This window comes from Fusarium oxysporum, chromosome X (assembly GCF_013085055.1).
Source record: "Fusarium oxysporum Fo47 chromosome X, complete sequence".
NCBI lineage: Eukaryota > Fungi > Ascomycota > Sordariomycetes > Hypocreales > Nectriaceae > Fusarium > Fusarium oxysporum.
The window spans coordinates 2,533,966-2,551,313 of NC_072849.1; the positions used below are offsets into that span (position 1 = coordinate 2,533,966).

Below are 17,348 nucleotides of genomic sequence, written 5' to 3' on the forward strand. Positions count from 1 at the left end.
TGGCATATAATGCCTTACCAGTAGAGGCATAAAGGTAGTAGGACAAAAGGGTATAAAATTTCAAATAGCTAGCCTCTTTAATTCTATTAGTGCAAGGTATTTTCTATCAATTTATATCTAGTTACCCTTGAGGCTAAACAGAATTGCCATCAAAGGGGCAGGTAGACTTAGGTTGTCAGATTTAGACTCAGGGTATCTTAGGAAATAGTTTTAGGGTTAAGCGTTTATATGATATTATATCTTTATCATCTGCGTTGGGAGCCTAAAGCTTAACCTTATCGCAAGCAATCATTCAGACAAGCTTGAGGAACAGAACCAATGGAGGTTGCGGACCCGGTCCTTTGGCCATTGCCGCTGTGACTCGGGCCACTAACGGACTCCGAACTGGTACGGCAGCCCCACAGTACGGATCACTCTTTGAAACCGTCCGGCAGAAATGTAGCTGTTATTTGAGTTTAAAGTTCCTGCTTCTGCAACAAGAGCTTTTCTTTTCCTCGGCATTTCGCAACCGCTTAGACTTATCGGAATGCAAGGCATCAGTCTAATGATTAGCAATGCCTAACAAACAGTCATTAAGCAAAGCACAATAGCCGAAAACCATAGCGGCTAAACAGTAGGTAGATGATTCAATCTAATGTAGCCTAACGTTCTTAGGAGAAGACCTGAGACATCTTGAAGCAGATGGTTTTGAATCTTTATTACAATTTGAGTTATCTATCAGTAATCCACCCATCACCGCCCTGAATTGCGAGAAATAAGGCATCTACGTGTTGAGAATTGGGACGTTATCGGAGATGGTCCGCGACCTACTCCGTTGCCCGTTAGCGGACATCGAACGATGGTGCATTAAATGTTTTTGAAATATTTATCGATCCGAGCATTCAAGATAACATATCGCAAGAATTACCCATCCTACCTGAGTCTCATCGATGGGTTCAACTTGCCTATCGTCTCGCTAATGCCTACCAACGGAAGCCAAATCAAGACCTACGCCGCCCCTGAAGGGGTAGCGGTAGCTGATGCTTTCTTGATATATGCCCGCTCTGTGGATTCCGAACCATGTATCCCAGTGTCCACCTACGCCGTTGACGTTGCCGAGGTCAACACCACGCGCAATGAATTTGACAAACATCCCATCTCAGTTGCATCCTTCGACATGGATGGCCCAGTTGAAGTTCAAGTCAAATACACTTTGAACAAAGTGCAAAGCGCTGCCATTCGGCCAAAATCTCTAGGTATCCAGGCTGTGATTGATGGTGATAACACCATTACTTTTAGCCTGGACCGACCTCAGGATGTGATGCTAGAGATCAACCACGACAAGTGGCAAGCTCTTCACATTCTCACAAATGGTATTGATCACGATGCACCTCCAAGAGATTCTCAGGAAATCTGGTATTTTGGCCCTGGTATCAACAATGGATCAGCATACGGCTTGGTCACTGACGGGAATCTTTTTGTACCCTCCAATACCATGGTATACCTGGCAGGAGGCGCATTCGTCACCTTTAAACTGAACTTCATAAAAGTCTGCAACTCTGGAGTTCGGGGACACGGCTTCATCTACAATGGTCCCAACGGCGGCGCCATCTTGATTGAACGTTCGGAGAACATTGTCGTCGAGAACGTTACTTCGCTGGGCGCTACCGGATTCAGCCTCACAACTGGGGAAGCGAAAGGCGTAACCATTAGTGGCTACAGATCTTTCTCGTCCCATGGAAATGGCGACGGTGTGGACCTATTCTGCTCTTCAGACATCCTCGTAGAGAACTGTTTTCTGCGCAATTCGGACGATACCATAGCCATCTATGGCCATCGTTGGGACTACTACGGCGACTCAAGCAACATTGTCATACGGAACTGCGCCCTTCTTCCAGACATCGCGCACCCAATTCATATGGGCACTCATGGGAATCCGGCAAAGCCAGAAACCATCAGCGGTATCCATATTAGTAACATCGACATTTTGGATCACTATGAGAATCAGATGTGGTACCAAGGGTGTATTTCTCTAAGCGCAGGCGACGAGAACTTGATTGAAGACGTGCATATCCAAGATGTCCGCGTGGAAAGGATCTCCAAAGGCCAGCTGGTGAATAGGCGGGTTATGAAGAATGAAATGTGGACAACAGCGCCTGGTCATGGGATACGAAATGTCACCCTCAAGGATATCAGTCTTGATGCAACTAATTCGCAGATAGTGAATCCGTCACAGATCTTGGGTTTTGATTACACGAGAAAGGTTGAAAATATTGTCTTCGAGAATTTGAAAATCGGAGGACAATACATTCATGATGGTATGGAGAAGCCAAGGTGGTATATGGTGGCCGACCTTGTCCCCATGTTCATCAACGAGCATGTCACAAACGTCAGGTTTATCTTAACAAAATGAGCATAGTTCACTTATTAGGCCTTCAGCAATAACGCAACAGAAATAACTAATTTTATTATATCTATTGCTGTAAGAGTTGTGGATTGGACTTTGATATTATCCGTTCATTATAAAAGCACTGCTTATGATTTATACTCTTTCGAGCGGGATTAAGCAAACTCTGTGCTGTGTTCGACTCAATTCGGATTGCCGCAGCGGAGATTCGGCCGGGACCTATTCCGACGCCGACGGTCAAAGATTATTTCATCGAAAATAACGCTCTGCCTGAATTGCCGAATTGGAGTGACGATTTGTGATACCAAGGTCCAAGAACGTCATGTATAGTCTTCTATTGTTTGTTCATTTGGATGTATTCATCGATGCAAGATGAGGGAATTTCACCACTATTTTCAGATGATGTAAGAGAACCTGGGTAAAAGCTAGAACACGTTCTAAGATCGGCTTACCCTTGACTCAGATTTACAGAACTTGGTATTAATAATCCGGAGGAGAAGTCCATGCTCAGGCCGTCTCGAGTTGCTACCTGTTACGCGTTGAACCGAAAAGATACATCTTCATAGCAGAGATTTCATCACGTCTCTGTCGGGATGTGTTTCGGGCAGGAGACGGATACAATTGTTTTCATCGACCCCATAAGCCCTTTAAACCTGGCGGGGGTGATGCCCAGGCGGCCCGGCACAAATCCCGATATCTGTGGACGCCATGCATAGGTATGAGATTGTATTATGGTTCTTACCCGTGGAAACCTCAGGTCTCGGGGCATGTCACTAGTTGCCGTCGGTCTACGGGAGTGTGGAATCGCTGGGGTTTAGATATTGCCGAATCTAATTTAATTTTAAAGATATGTGTTTAAAACCTTGACTCCATCTTCCCACTCGCCGGATTGAATCAGGCTTATCTCGCTCCAAAATCCGTGCTCTGCCCCTTCAAGCTCCGTATATCGTAGCTTGGTCTTTGGGTTAAGCTCTCGCAGCTTCGTAACAAACTTCCTACTACCCTCGATCGGAACTTCGCTATCATCGTTACCATGATGCAACCAAATGAAAGGAAGCTGCAGCGCCAACTGCGGGTTATCCTCCAACTGTTCTATCGGAAACAGGCTTCGGTGGTCACCAAAGAAACTGGTGTATGTACCGTGCTGTACCATTGCGATTGGCAGAGTTGAGATTCCTCTGGTTGTTGGCTGACTCCCGTCTGGAAGCTGCTTGAGATGCTGAGACACGAGTTCATAATCGATTTGTGGATATTGGCCGACGATTTTCGGGTAGGCTTTGCAGAAATGGTCGCTTCGCATATCGATCATTGGGTAACTTGCAATAACAGCTCGGAACGCAGTTGGATGACGCAAGGCAAGTTGCAGTGCAAGGTATCCACCTGTAAGTAGACGATTGTTAGCGCCTTGTCTCTAACTGCAATGAAGAGATATTACTCGCCTGCACTCTCGCCAGCGAGCAAGACCCTCTGTAGGTCTGCGCCGCTCTTCCCATTCGTCATCGTTCCCATAGCCTCGTTCAAGCTATTCTGAACCCAAGACCAGACATCTTCAATGTCTTCAAGAATATCTAACCCATTACTCTCTGGGATTAATCTGTAGTCACAAGAGACCAAAATCAAGTTGTTCTCAAGAGCATATTCAAGGATCCTGGGGGGTGTAAGTTGTAGATTGTCACGGCTACCGTAGACAAGAAACCCGCCGTGAAACCGAATGAGGACCGGACGTTCACCAAATGGTAGAGTCTTGGGAACAAATAGATCAAGAAAAATAGGTTGCTCATGAATCACTTTGTAAGTGAAGGTGGCGACGTTAAACTCGTCAACGGGCAAGGTGTGGTCAGCGGCCATTACTGCTGCTTCTTTCCTAGGTTGATGATAATCACTTGCTACTCGACCCCGGTTTTTCAATGTGAGCATTTACATATTAACCACTCTCAATTTGGTGTTCCGTCCTCGCTTAGTTCGGAACGAATAGTAGTCACATTGCTTTACTTTTGCTACAGCGGGCCGCGGGCCCGCGATTTCTGTGCGTGTTAATAATTGATGGTACATACTACAAGTATTACCTGCAGAGTGTAGATCACAGATGTACTACCTCGTGCAATGAGTTTAGGCAAGAATACAAGTTGATAAAGTGCCGGGTAGCTCGCTCGGCAATCCGGGCGCCGCGGCGTCCGTGGGTCTGCCTCAATTATCTACCCCGCGTTTGATGTTTACGCATCTCCCAGACGCCCAAGACGATTGAATCCTCGGTTCCTTTGATTCGTACAACCCGACGTTAAAGTAGACAAAGAATTGCATGAAAACTCCATAGAATCCGAACTCCATCTATTACAATTACATTTGATATTATTGAGCTCTTACAATGGCCGAAGTATACTCTTGGTATTCCGTGTTGTTAACCGCACTTACCGTGACCCTTGTATTGTGGAGGAATAAGAAGGAAATCAAGCCAGTACGCCTCTTCAGGGAAAGATGCCCTTTGTGAGCATGGAGGCATACACTAGCAACAAAGCGCTGATATCTTGACATTAGAAACGTGCTCTTCCACAAGATAGCCAGCACCACCATCAAGAGTTGCCGAGCGATTACAATGACATCGAGCCTTTGGAAGACTTTGACTTGGACAAGGCCGAGCCAGTGCAGACACGACCATGGAAGCCCAAGTATCACCTCACGATGGGCCTTGAGAAATGCACTTTCTCGGACATCATACCTATTGACAAAACTTTAGAGGAGAGGCTTGCTCTGCGGCGGAAAATCGTGCGTGAGCATTCCGACATGGTCATTGCTTCTGAACCCTGTTCGGAGGCTGCCGTCAAGGAGTTTTATGTCTGGATGGTCAAAACATACCTACCACGAAGGTATCCATCAATCTACCATTCCAAAGGTGATACACTTTTCGGTCCAGAATCGACCCAACTACCGCTCGACCCGCCCAGCGATGTCAAGAAGATACTCCGCCTGCTTGCAGAGAACATCGACGCAGAGCTGTTCTTCCTTCACCGGCAAGGTGACACTTATGTTGCAAAAGCACTTATTCTTTGTTATGCCTTCTCCTTCAACCCATCCCTCAAGTTGAATAAAACCTTGGCGCAGATTCATGGACCCGTGCCTGGCTACAAGGAGAAACTTGAGAGACCCATGAACCGCTACTTCACCTCCTTACCAAAGGGCAAAGTTGTTAAACGGCACAACTGGAACATATCCCTTGGTCGCGACCTTTTCGTACCGCGAGAGAATCCTTTGACAGTTTTGCCATTGTGGTTGATGGGCTTGATCAAAATGGTCCTGGATTGGTTTGGTATCGAGGTACTAAAGATGAAGAGTGCAGATCTGGACCCTGAGGAAACGAACGTTCGATGTGAGAGGCAGACGCTTCATAGGTTAATGGACAATGAAAACACGTTGGTGTTTGCTTTCAAGACGTATCAGTACCCCCTCAGGCAGATTCGGGACGAAGGAGGAGGACCGGCGTTGGCTGAGGCGATAAGTGGTATCAATCGGGGCAGTGTACCTCAAATCGCGTGGTACAAGGCATCAGTGTATTGGGGACAAGCTGTTGTGGAATATCTTCTCGGTGGAAGTTCCGAATAAAGTGGAAAGATATGTAGAATGACACTGTACGCTTAGCTCAATTTGAGATTAATGAGAATCTCAACCCATTGAATACCAGTCTCCTTGGAATATTACTATGTGCTGCAACTTGCATGCCTAGAACAGTAGTGAAGGTCACGTAAGGTACAGTAAGAACACTGCTTGAGGCAATCACAACAGACGTGTTCATACCTTGGCAGTGGCTCGTCACTGCGCGCGCTGTGTTCATGAATTTGTTGACGCTCATGCTCGGCCGCCATGCTGAACATACCTTCTGCCAGTACCACAACAGAAAGGAACGCGATATATGCCTCTGCCACTGGCAATGGTCAACGGCCAGTGCTTCACCGGCAACACTCCAGAACGTCCAAATAAATACCTGGTCTGCTCGCTCTGTTTACTTTTCTTTCTTCTCCATTTACCAACTCACCTTCCATCTTCACTTCCTTCCACAACCATCTTCACATCTGTAAAAAGAGACACCCTCACACACAAACGTAATCACTTACCAACACAACGACACCGTCCGATCAAGAACTCAATATAATGTTTCTTGAACTCACTGCACCCGGCTCTCCCGTTGCGGAATCAGCCTCTACCATCTCTTCTGAGGACAACAAGCTTCTTATCCTCACTCCCCCTGCTCCCACCTTCGCGGAGAGTTCCAACGCTACCTCTTCTGGGGCCGACGTTGACAACACCGACAAGGTAAGTCTAGAATCTACAATCAAGGGTCATGAGCTAAAGGAACTCAAGGTCTTCGACCAGATGATCGCCCAGTTGAACAAGATGTGCGCCAAGGTTCAGGCCCTTGAGTCGGAAAACAACGAACTCAAGGCCCAAGTTCACTACGAGAAATCCTTCAAGGAACACTTCTCGAAGAACCTTGACGAAGCTAACCGTAACTGGCACTCCGCTGAACTTGAAGCCGCTGCCAAGGATGCTGAGCTTGGACGAGTCCGCGAGCGCCTCAACCTCGTCCAACTTCAGGCAGCCGAGCAAGAGGAGCTTCACGCCGTCAAGGAGCAGAATATCGAGCTCCAAGCTCGTGTCCGCCTCCAGTTCACTCTCACCACCCATCAACACGTCCAAATGTTGAAGCATATGATGCACGACTGGAAGGCCCAGGTGGAGCAGAAGATCGACGACGACTTTGAGAAGAACAAGGCTTACCAGAAAGAATCCGCTGCCCCAATCGACGCCGACTACGAACGACTCAAGGCTCTGATCGAGGGTCATGAGAAGATCATCACGAACATCAAGAAGGGCAACGACAAGTTTGTCACTCAGATCAAGGATCTCCGTGAGGAAGAAGATGCTTCGCTCATCTCGGACCTGACTGCCGAGCGCTTCGAGGTTTTCTTATATGAGCGCGAGAAGATGGTCGCTCAGCTTGAGAACGAGAAACGCGGCTTTGAACAGATGGCTCACGACAACTAGGAGGTTGACAGCCAGAAGACAAGCGACGCCGCAGATGAGTTGAACGAGATTCCCAATGAGGCGAAGGAGACTTCCAAGGCCGACCAAAAGAAGGCGAAGAAGGCTGCCAAGAAGGCTGCAAAGAAGGCGGCGAAGGCTAACACGAAGAAGTTTTGAGGGTGTACTTGGGGTCCCAAAGTGGGATTGTTGATGTCATGGAAGAATGGAATTGAGGTAAGGACTGGATGAGTGCGAGGCGATACGGAAGGAGAATTTTAGTGCGAAGGTTTTATCACGGATGGGTTAGGAGTTTTGATGTTTTGTCTACCAGGCCATGGTGGATGATTGTTTGTTCTTGTCAGTCTTGTCAGTAGACAAGGAGTAGATAGTTATACCAAGCAACTTTGCTGGTAACTCATTTCACTGTGACTGTTTATCATTTTGTGCATGCTGTTGATCAACAAAGTCGCTGTCTGTGACCGGTCAACCCAAGCATTGTTGTGTGCGGGATGAGATGTCTCTGGAGAGAAAACATACGAGGTAGCCTATACATATTGGGCTACAAGGCATTCACAAAGAAATCTTGGACCAGAAGTATCTTTGATCTACTGTGAAAATGACAAATAGTGTGAAGAGAAAGAATATCTACAAATGAACGCGGCGCAACCGCCTTTCATCGCGACTTTCGTAAGAGTAACCAAATGCTAATCATACAAAACCTATTTCTCCCCTCCAACCTTGTTGAGGCTACTGCACTTCTTCACCTGACCACCTGTAATCGGATCAAGTTCCCTATTCGCCTTATCACACTTATCCTTCGGCCAAAGCCTTCCAGCCTGACCCTCCTGTCCAACAAAATCACCAGCCAGCCAAATCGCACCATCAGACGCAGCATCCTTAGACCAATTACCCTTGAGAACAGGCATGGCGAAGAAGCAAGGTGGAGGAACACCATTGGTCCACTCGCTCTGAAGAGCCTTGACCTTTGCGTCGCCAATCTTGCCGCCGTTGTTCTCCCAGCATTCAACGGCGTTACGCAGAGTCCAGAGAGGAGACATGTTCCATTTGTCCCAGACTTTCTCCATGGCGAGATCGCCGCCGACACGGCCGGATGCTGACTTGGGCCACCAGGAGAGGATGTCGAGACACCTGCCGGTTCTGTCGTCCCATGCGTTGTTGGGGTGGGTGCACTTGTTGATGGGGAGATCGTCTCGGATCACGACGTAGAAACCCTTGAAGAGTCTCGCCATCTGCCACAAAAGAGCTTGGTTCTACAAACGGTCAGTATGCGTCACTTTTAGTACAGTTGCAGAGATATTTACCATTTTGTCGGACATTCTTTCCACGGCGCCGCTCAGGTCTGTGAGATCGTTGTCTCTCAACCACGCACCATAGCCAAAGACCTTGATGGCGGGGTTATCAGCGCCTCCAACCAGCATGGTTTTGGGAAGATCGGTCTGTGCATGTCCAAAGTCGCCGTACACTGAAGAAACAATGCTGGCAATCTTTCTCTTGCCCTCGACTGCAGCGGTCTTGACCGCGAAAGTCAGAGTGTCGGTCGCGTCAACGGCGTTGTCATTCCCACCACTATAAGTGACAGGTTAGTATCCAACAAATCATAAAAGCGGACCTCAACAACTTACACTGTACTGGTGAAGGTTCCAATCATACTAGCAAGGCCCGAGATACCAGCGAGAGGACCACCAACAGCTGGAATAGGTGCAGCGATAGCGCTAGCCATGCTGAAGGCTGAACCAAGAACACTTCCGATGTTGATGGTTGTTTGGGGAAGACCACTCTTGATGTCGAGGATAAGTCTCATCTCGGAGACGGTCGCAAGGGTCAGAGTGATCTTGCTGTCGAACTGTTGATTGAGAGCCTTCATGAAGGTATGGAAACTCGACATCGACTGGAAGAGGTAATAAAGTCCACCCTTGCCAATCTTGTTGAACTCGGCTAGTCACAAACATCAGTCTTACTTCTCCAAGGGATGAAGAAAGGGTAACGTACCGCAAGAAGCGTCAAAGTCACATCGAGAGTTGGGCGTAACGCAAGAGAACTTGGTATGATCCTTCTTCTCAAAGAGATTGCGGTAAAGGTTCTGCGCCCAGTTGGTGTGATCCTTCTGAGACTTAATGTAGGCATCAGCCCACTGCTCAGCCCCGGAGTCATACCAAAGCTTTGGCAGGTCGCCGTAGTTGTCGTAAGAGAAGCCGGTGTCGCACTTCTTAAGGACCTTGTCTTGGAGTTCCTTGGGGATCGCGCCGATGCCGTCGAGGTCTGGAAGGGCGGGTACATCACCGCTACCGTCACTAAGGTTTGTTAGTTGCTAGTTGAGACTGAGGATAAGAAGGGTACTAGCGTAGAGTTATCGCTGGGTTGGAAGTCGATACTCCAGATCATGGTGCCGCCGAAACAGTATCCATCAGCCCATGCCTTCTTATCAGCAAAGGTCTCCTCGTCTAAATGTTGTCAGCCAGGTAAAGATATCGGAGGAGCTTTGTAGTTTACCATCATATCCTATCCACTGGTCGTCGAAAGTGATCTGCTTCATCATGGAGTCCTTGAGATAAGTAGACTTGACACCCTTCTTGATGAGGTTCTTGATCTCGCCAAGAGACATGACACCATCAGAGTCAGTGCATTCTCCCTTCTTGCTGGGTCCAACAAAAGAGCAGCCAAGATTGTTACAGCTCTTGTCGGCAACAGTGTAGCCACGACCGTACAGAGCGAGACCAAAGTTGAGCTTCTTGGGATCAAGGCCACCGAACCAAAGAGGGATGGTGTTGTTGCCGATTTCTCGAATGTCGGCTTGACCGCGGATGATTTTGCCAAGAGTCTTGACATCCTCGTCCCAGTAACCGTGGAGATCTGTCAAGGGTGTCAGCAATATGTAGGCAGGTCGTAGAGGGGTGGCATCTACCATAAGCCATGAAACCAAAGAAGTCCACGTAAGGTTCCATAGCCTTTGCGTCGAACCAGCGAAGGTACCAGTAGTCAGGAGCCAAGGTCAAGCTGATACCATACTTGCTACCATAAGCCGCACGCATCTCCTTGAGCAACATGGAGAAGTTGCGGGTATCAGCAAGCTTTCGACCACCGCGCTTGGGCTCGCCGGGGTATTCCCAATCAAGATCAACACCTTGAAAGCCATACTCATCCATGTAAGCACGAACTGAGTCTATAAACGAAGCTCTGTTGGCCTTGGTTGACACCATGTCGCTCCAGGTGGTATGGGTAGAAGTGTTCTCATTGCTAAAGTCAAAGCCACCAATAGCGATCCAAGTCTGCAACTTACCATCCTTGGATAGGTCAGTGAACTCGCGCATCTGCTTCACATCATCGTCATGAGCGGGGGTGACCTTGAAGGAAACAGGGTCGATGAATGCGAACGAGTAGAAGAGATGAGTGAAACCCTTTGTGTTGAGCTGCTTGGGTGTCTTGGTATCACACTTGCGGGCTCGCACGTTCCAAGATTGGTAGTAGCCAATGGTTCTGCCGTTGGTGCTACCACTACCCTTGGCGCATGAAGGGGAGGAGGCGATGTTGCAGGATCCGTAGCCAGCTTGGCAGGGAAGAGTCTTGTGGACAGGATCGGCATTGTCACAAAAGACTTCAGTAGTCTAAAATTGTCAATTTGTTCAAGCGATTGATGGGATGAACACTTACGCCACACCATCCCGAAGCAGAACAGCAGAGGTTCATGCCGCAAGGCATCTCGCCCTCTTCACTGTACTCTCCGCACATGGCTGTAGCATCGCAGTTAGATGAGCATCCTTTACCGCAATAGTCTGGGCCATAACCGCAGATTTTCTCGGGGCCGCAGCAACTACACGGGGTCAGTGATCTCCTTCATCCTCTGGTCAGTGGTCTGCTCACCTATCATCGGCGCAAGGGCCATCTTTGCAGTACAGAGGACCACTTCCACGTTTCTCTAGAGATCGGCGTGAGAGGTGAGATTTGTTAGGAGTGACACCAGAAGACTCAGTGGCGTTTTCTGCATCCTTGTAGTACTGATCCAGGCTGGTCGCAGAATCGTCAGAAAGCTCTAGTTCGACGGTTGGGTCCGGAGGTGCCATGGCAGGGTTTTGGTGACCCGGGCTATTAGTGATCTCCTTGGCCCATGCAGGAGCCTTGGCTTTGGTAGTTGTCAGTATGAAGTCTCTTTCACCAATGCATCCGATGATGGCTGGGTAGCGGACTTACTGATGACATTGGAACGGCGGTGATGGCGAGAACGGGTGCCGTGAAGTTGGCGAGTGGTTTCAGCATTGGCCAAGGTTGCAAGACAAAGGAAGAGTATGGCAACCGCCATAAAAGCGATGTTCAAAAGTCGCAACACCATGATCACAAACGAATGAGTGAAGAATGGCAACTTTCGCTGTGTCTATCTGTAACTACGAGATAGGCATAATCCTAAGTATATATATCGGCCTTGTTTGTTTTCCGAAAGTCCGTGACAGTAGCATGCAACTCGTCCCATTTTTGCAGAATCCATATTGAGTCCTCTGCGCGATAAACTCATACACCGATATTACTACTACGTTACAGCATTGCCTCTTTTCCTCTCGGAGTAAGGGTCTTGAAAGGGCAAAGTTAATAACGCTCCGCCTCCGTGAGGATTCCAACCATGCTGCATTGCAATCAGAGTATACAGTAAACATCAGACGGATAAAGCCATCCCATGTTCTACAGTTCTGGTCCTCGGATGAACGAATCACAAAAGGGCCTATCCGACAACATTTCATTGCCAAGCGGATCTCGGCCTCGACGTGCAGAAAGTAGTTCAGGAACGAGCGTTCAGGATCCGAATGCATGCAGTTTTAAGCCTTGGCGTAAGGCTATGAAGAGCCGGTAATAGTGGAAACAGCGGGATTCCGTGGCTTGGCAGGGATGCTCGGGAGCGGTTGGCGAGACGGCATGAGCCGACGAGCCGGGATGCGGTTGTAAAGACCTTCTCGATGGGCTCTAGGGTCAACTGAGTAGAATTTTCAGGTGGTTGGTTCATCGAGATGAGTATAATACCTCTAAGGGAAACTATTATCTTATGATCATAAATGGGAAGCGGTCAATTGGTATGGCAGGCTATAGAGAGAAAGAAAAGGGAATTATACTCCTGAATACGGTATCTTGTCACTCCCAAGCTTAATCTCTTGAACCTTTCAAGTCCTGAAAAATAACCTTAACATAGCCTCAAAACTATTAAAGTCGGGCGGCCGACCGATCCGTAGTCTAAGCCCTATTTGCATGCTGGTGGATATGGATATATCTCCCGATGGCAGGGATCCCGCTGCGCGAATTAAATCGCCAGTCAGCCTGACGGATCCTCCCGGAGACAGAAATTTGAACAACATGGATCATGAAGGATCGAAGAAGCATGGGTCACGGAAAACGTCTTCCCGCCCACGATCAGTCTCCCCTCGGCATGGATTTATAGCCTAATTGGGATGATCCTTCCGAAACTTTCGACGAAGAGAAGACAAATGAGATTGTATGGTGTTCCTGCTAAATGTCTTAAATAGTATATAAGTTGTGTAATAGTTTCTATCATGACAATGGCACAGTATCAGCACTGCCAATTCTGGGAGCTTTTCTTTTAACCATCCGTTGAACATGAAGGTCGCTGGACTCTTCTGGCTGCTGCCTGCACTTGTTGCCGCTCAGTCATCAACTGTTACTCTATCACCATGGCAGACTGGAGAAGTCACTCCTGATGGTACCTGTGGAAAGGGCACGGGCTTCGTTTGCAGTCCTACCTGGGGTGCATGCTGCTCCGGCGATGGCATTTGCGGTCGATCTAGCAAATACTGTGGCGAAGGATGGTAAGTCACCTTATATCCTATCTGCATACAAGACTGACGATGGAAATAGTCAACCTTCTGCTGGTAACTGCAATGCTGCTGCACCTCCACCGGAAGCTCCCCCAGGCCCTGGAAGTGTCTCACCTGACGGCTCTTGCGGCGGCACAAATAAGTTCATCTGTGCCGGGAGCCCCTTCGGAGATTGTTGTTCTGAGCAAGGTTGGTGCGGCAACTCTACCGCCCACTGCGGTAACAACTGCCTTCCTGACTTTGGAACATGCGGTCCTCCCAGTAACATCACCTTTGATGGCCAATGTGGCGCCAATGGCAAGATTTGTCTAGACTCTGGCTATGGGGACTGCTGTTCTGGTTCCGGATGGTGCGGTGACAAGACTGATTACTGCGGTGCTGGCTGTCAAAATGGCTTCGGCACATGTACCGGCGGCGACTCTGGTAATGTCTCAACTGACGGGTCTTGCGGGAAGAATGGCAAGACCTGTAAAGGAAGTGCCTTTGGAGACTGTTGTTCTGCTGAAGGATACTGCGGTAAGACCGATGACTTCTGTACTGCTGGTTGTCAGTCCAACTTCGGAACTTGTGCTGCCGAAACTGATATTTCCACTGACGGCTTTTGTGGCAAGAACGGCAAAGTTTGCAAAGGCAGCAAGTATGGCGATTGCTGTTCCGCGGAAGGATACTGTGGCAAAGACAGCCACTGCGGTGCAGGCTGCCAGCCCAAGTTCGGCACATGCGCTGCTGAGACCAACGTCTCTACCGACGGCTTCTGCGGTAAGAATGGTAAGGTTTGCAAAGGAAGCACATACGGTGACTGCTGTTCTGCCCAAGGCTATTGCGGTAAGGAGACGGGCCATTGTGACGCAGGATGCCAGAGCGCGTTCGGAAGTTGCAACAGCGCTGCTGGGAACATCTCAACGGATGGCCAATGTGGCAAGAATGGAAAGACTTGCAAGGGCAGCACCTTTGGCGACTGTTGCTCTCCTCAGGGCTGGTGCGGAAAGGAGAAGGATCATTGCGGTACGGGTTGTCAATCCGGCTTTGGGACTTGTGATGCCTCAGCTGGCAACATTTCTACTGATGGAAGCTGTGGCAAGAATGGCAAGATTTGTAAGGGTAGTCAGTGGGGTGACTGTTGCTCCAAGAACGGCTACTGTGGCAAGGGTGATGACTACTGCCGTGATGGATGTCAGACAGCCTATGGTCTCTGCACTGGTATCTCCACTGATGCTGAATGTGGTTCAAGGAACGGCAAGACTTGTGTAGGTTCTGGTCTTGGGAACTGTTGTTCTGCCAATGGGTTCTGCGGGAGCACTTCGACTCACTGCGGTCAGGGCTGGTAAGTCTCTTTCTCTTCTTTAACAATATTTTAACTAACATTGTGCTTTCAGTCAAAAGGGTTCCTCCAGTGCCTGTCTGACGAAGGATATTCCTACCCTTGACGGCTCATGCGGCAGTAAAGTTGGTCTTACTTGCGCTGGTGGTCCTTTCAATGGCCAGTGCTGTAGCGTTGCAGGCTACTGCGGAACGAGCACACATTGCGGCTCTGGATGGTAAGTCATCTCCCATATTTCAACTGAACATAATGCTAATTGGCTAGTCAACGTGGTTTTGGGCGCTGCAACTAGCTATGGTATTGATAAGGGTGTGATTCGGGGTATAGTTCTTGCATAAGTTGGAGGTGACGTTCTTAATTTTAGAAGGTCAATTACACCAAACTTCATTCACGTGCAAGTAATAAACTATGTTTTCTTATGCCGTTATGCAACAATTCTAAGATTTATCGTAGATGTAATAGTAATCTAATTACTTGAGCATTCTTACCCTACACTTTCCGAGATACATATACCCCCAACCTACCATGTAACCATTCTTTGCTCACTATGTATCAGGCCTATATACAACAATAAGCATTGCAGGATTTTAAGTTAATTGTTTGGTCCAAGATAATCAGATACCTAATAGGCACACTGTATTTAATAGTTAAAATAACAAAGCTTCACAAAGCTATTTTGAATCTGGCTGCCACTTCAAGAAATAACCGCCGCCTTTGCCAATGGCGCATCCAGACCATAAACACAAGGCTTTTCCTTCACTTCTTCTCGAACAGGTCTGTCAAAAACTAATATTTATAAATAAACTTGTTATAATATACTTATACAATTAATTTATATTAAGCCCTGGTATTATGCCTTTACTGCCCCTCTAGCTTCCTTCGCCTGTTCGCCAACATCACGGGTACAATCTACAAACTTCCCCTTGAGGTCTGAGCCCTTTCCAGAGCTCAGCCACACACAAGTCCATGCTGGCAAGGCGGCCTCAAAATGAGGTCTCTTGGCACCTATCTTATTCATGTGCTCGATAACGTAAGGGGCCTCTCGTTTTGTTCTCTCGGGGAACGCCGTCTCGTGAAGGTTAGTCTCTACCTCGCCCGGGTGAATGCTGAAGACGGATATGTTGTTATCCACCCCCTTCTCAATCCTCTGCACTTGATCGAGCTCGACCTGCAGAGTGCCCGCGAATCTGGTGATAGACGTCTTGGCACAGTTGTATGCTGTGGTCCATGGGAGGTCCGCCTTGGCAGCTCGTGATGAAGTGTAGATTATGACGGCTTGGTTCCTCTCGCGCATTTCTGGGATGACGAGTCGGGTGAGCTCAACTGGTGCTCGCACGTTCAACTCCATGATGTCCCACCAATCGGTTGCATTTGTCAAGTGGAAAGGCTGAAAGATATTGCTTCCGGCATTGCACACCAACACGTCGACGGGGCCGAGTTGTTCACGGAATTCGCGTACGAGGCGTTCTTGATCGTCAAGCTTTAGTACATTGGCCACAATGCCAATGACCTTGCCATCGAGACCTAAGCTCACAATTTCGGCTTTTGTTTCCTCGACCTGGCTGCTTGTTCGTGCCGTGACGCAAACATTAGCCCCGGCTCGCGCCATGGCGAGTGCAATCTCCCGGCCGATACCCCTGCCAGAACCTGTTATCAGGACATTCTTGCCTGCTAGTGAGCCTGTGAGTCGATCTGGGTCAATCTCGGGATAAATGCCAGTGCGGAGGCTGTATGGTGACTGCCTCATCTTAAGTACAAAAATGGTTTCAAGTATTAATACGATAAATCGAAAGTATTTAATTGTTGGTCCTAGAGTTACATGATATACCAATCAGCTTGAATATTGTACTGGCGGGCGCATGGACAAGCTTCTCGGATAAGACTTGCCGGGTGGACTTCCCGAGTGGACTTCCCGGGCGGGATTTCCGGACACCGTCATCTACCGACCCCGTGTCAAAAACACCGGGATTCCCGGTATAAGCTCGAGGGGCGCGGGAACTCTTGTTAGTTGATAAATAGCGTCTGATATCATTCAGCGTCAGAACATTTCTGGCCCAATAGATGCCGACATTACCGGAAAGAATATCCCTTAAAAATGACATTCGAGATTTACATTCCAGATAATCTGACCTTCCAGGACTACATTGCCGTTGTTCAAACAGCAAGGGTCTGGGCAGATGGTTATGATAGAAAGGTATCAGCATAAATTCTTTTATCCTTACATAAAAAAGTAAACAGAGTAAGGCTAATTGCTTTTTCTCCATTTCTAGAGTGAAGAGCGACTCCTCGCCGCTTTAGCACCAGAGGTTTCTGTCGACTACACGTTAATCGTGCCAGCGTGGGGAATAAAGCAGTACAAGGCGGCCGAGTTCGCGGCACTTTGGCTCTCAGAGGAGCACCTAGGCCTTAAGCCCTTAGTGACACAACACCTCCTGGCGCAGCCATATTTCAAAAAGGTCACTGCCGATGAAATTGTGGTAGAGTGGCAGCAATTGGCAAGTCATGGACGTTTACAGGCCGATGGTGGAGGCGCGAGGGACGCGTCTGCCGCCAGGATCAACGAGACGAGTGATGGGAGGAGTCACATGCAGCATCAGTTCGTCCGCGTTGGTGGTCTCTGGAAGATCGCGACGATTACCCCTTCTCTGCTTTATCAGACTGGGGACTTTATGCGTATTAGAAGACCAGACGGTGAGCAGTAGGCTACAGCAATGATGCCACAGAAGCAATAAACAACCTTGCACAATACGTCAGACGCTATTTGGTGAAACTTGAAGACAGAAACTTGAAGATA

At 48.4% G+C, this 17,348-nt stretch overlaps 8 protein-coding genes across 8 annotated transcripts; 5 read left to right on the top strand and 3 right to left on the bottom strand.

Moving 5' to 3' along the window:
• Positions 1-958: 958 nt before the first annotated feature.
• Positions 959-2,392, top strand: FOBCDRAFT_191479 (pectin lyase fold/virulence factor; the record flags this gene model as incomplete). The annotated part of the gene is made up of 1 exon (XM_031191958.2): positions 959-2,392. The coding sequence occupies one exon, from the start codon at positions 959-961 to the stop codon at positions 2,390-2,392; it is 1,434 nt and encodes a 477-aa protein (XP_031033189.2).
• An 835-nt stretch (positions 2,393-3,227) lies between these two features.
• Positions 3,228-4,234, bottom strand: FOBCDRAFT_280784 (Alpha/Beta hydrolase protein; the record flags this gene model as incomplete). Its single annotated transcript, XM_054707282.2, has 2 exons — positions 3,228-3,766; positions 3,832-4,234. 2 exons carry the CDS (start codon positions 4,232-4,234, stop codon positions 3,228-3,230), a joined length of 942 nt encoding a protein of 313 aa, XP_054563257.2.
• Positions 4,235-4,751: 517 nt separating this feature from the next.
• Positions 4,752-5,983, top strand: FOBCDRAFT_207861 (uncharacterized protein; the record flags this gene model as incomplete). The annotated part of the gene is made up of 2 exons (XM_059609214.1): positions 4,752-4,841; positions 4,922-5,983. 2 exons carry the CDS (start codon positions 4,752-4,754, stop codon positions 5,981-5,983), a joined length of 1,152 nt encoding a protein of 383 aa, XP_059466076.1.
• A 546-nt stretch (positions 5,984-6,529) lies between these two features.
• On the top strand, positions 6,530-7,423 carry FOBCDRAFT_244723 (uncharacterized protein; the record flags this gene model as incomplete). The annotated part of the gene is made up of 2 exons (XM_059610630.1): positions 6,530-6,691; positions 6,740-7,423. The coding sequence occupies 2 exons, from the start codon at positions 6,530-6,532 to the stop codon at positions 7,421-7,423; spliced, it is 846 nt and encodes a 281-aa protein (XP_059466077.1).
• A 698-nt stretch (positions 7,424-8,121) lies between these two features.
• FOBCDRAFT_244724 (uncharacterized protein) lies at positions 8,122-11,747 on the bottom strand (the record flags this gene model as incomplete). Its single annotated transcript, XM_059610631.1, has 9 exons — positions 8,122-8,673; positions 8,725-8,989; positions 9,046-9,358; positions 9,413-9,682; positions 9,914-10,273; positions 10,326-11,025; positions 11,072-11,231; positions 11,282-11,540; positions 11,609-11,747. 9 exons carry the CDS (start codon positions 11,745-11,747, stop codon positions 8,122-8,124), a joined length of 3,018 nt encoding a protein of 1,005 aa, XP_059466078.1.
• Positions 11,748-13,015: 1,268 nt separating this feature from the next.
• On the top strand, positions 13,016-14,775 carry FOBCDRAFT_145516 (uncharacterized protein; the record flags this gene model as incomplete). The annotated part of the gene is made up of 3 exons (XM_031191963.3): positions 13,016-13,224; positions 13,274-14,557; positions 14,610-14,775. 3 exons carry the CDS (start codon positions 13,016-13,018, stop codon positions 14,773-14,775), a joined length of 1,659 nt encoding a protein of 552 aa, XP_031033194.3.
• Positions 14,776-15,248: 473 nt separating this feature from the next.
• FOBCDRAFT_244726 (uncharacterized protein) lies at positions 15,249-16,301 on the bottom strand (the record flags this gene model as incomplete). The annotated part of the gene is made up of 2 exons (XM_031191964.3): positions 15,249-15,340; positions 15,515-16,301. The coding sequence occupies 2 exons, from the start codon at positions 16,299-16,301 to the stop codon at positions 15,249-15,251; spliced, it is 879 nt and encodes a 292-aa protein (XP_031033195.3).
• A 348-nt stretch (positions 16,302-16,649) lies between these two features.
• On the top strand, positions 16,650-17,256 carry FOBCDRAFT_207866 (Scytalone dehydratase; the record flags this gene model as incomplete). Its single annotated transcript, XM_031191965.2, has 2 exons — positions 16,650-16,748; positions 16,825-17,256. The coding sequence occupies 2 exons, from the start codon at positions 16,650-16,652 to the stop codon at positions 17,254-17,256; spliced, it is 531 nt and encodes a 176-aa protein (XP_031033196.2).
• Positions 17,257-17,348: the final 92 nt, after the last annotated feature.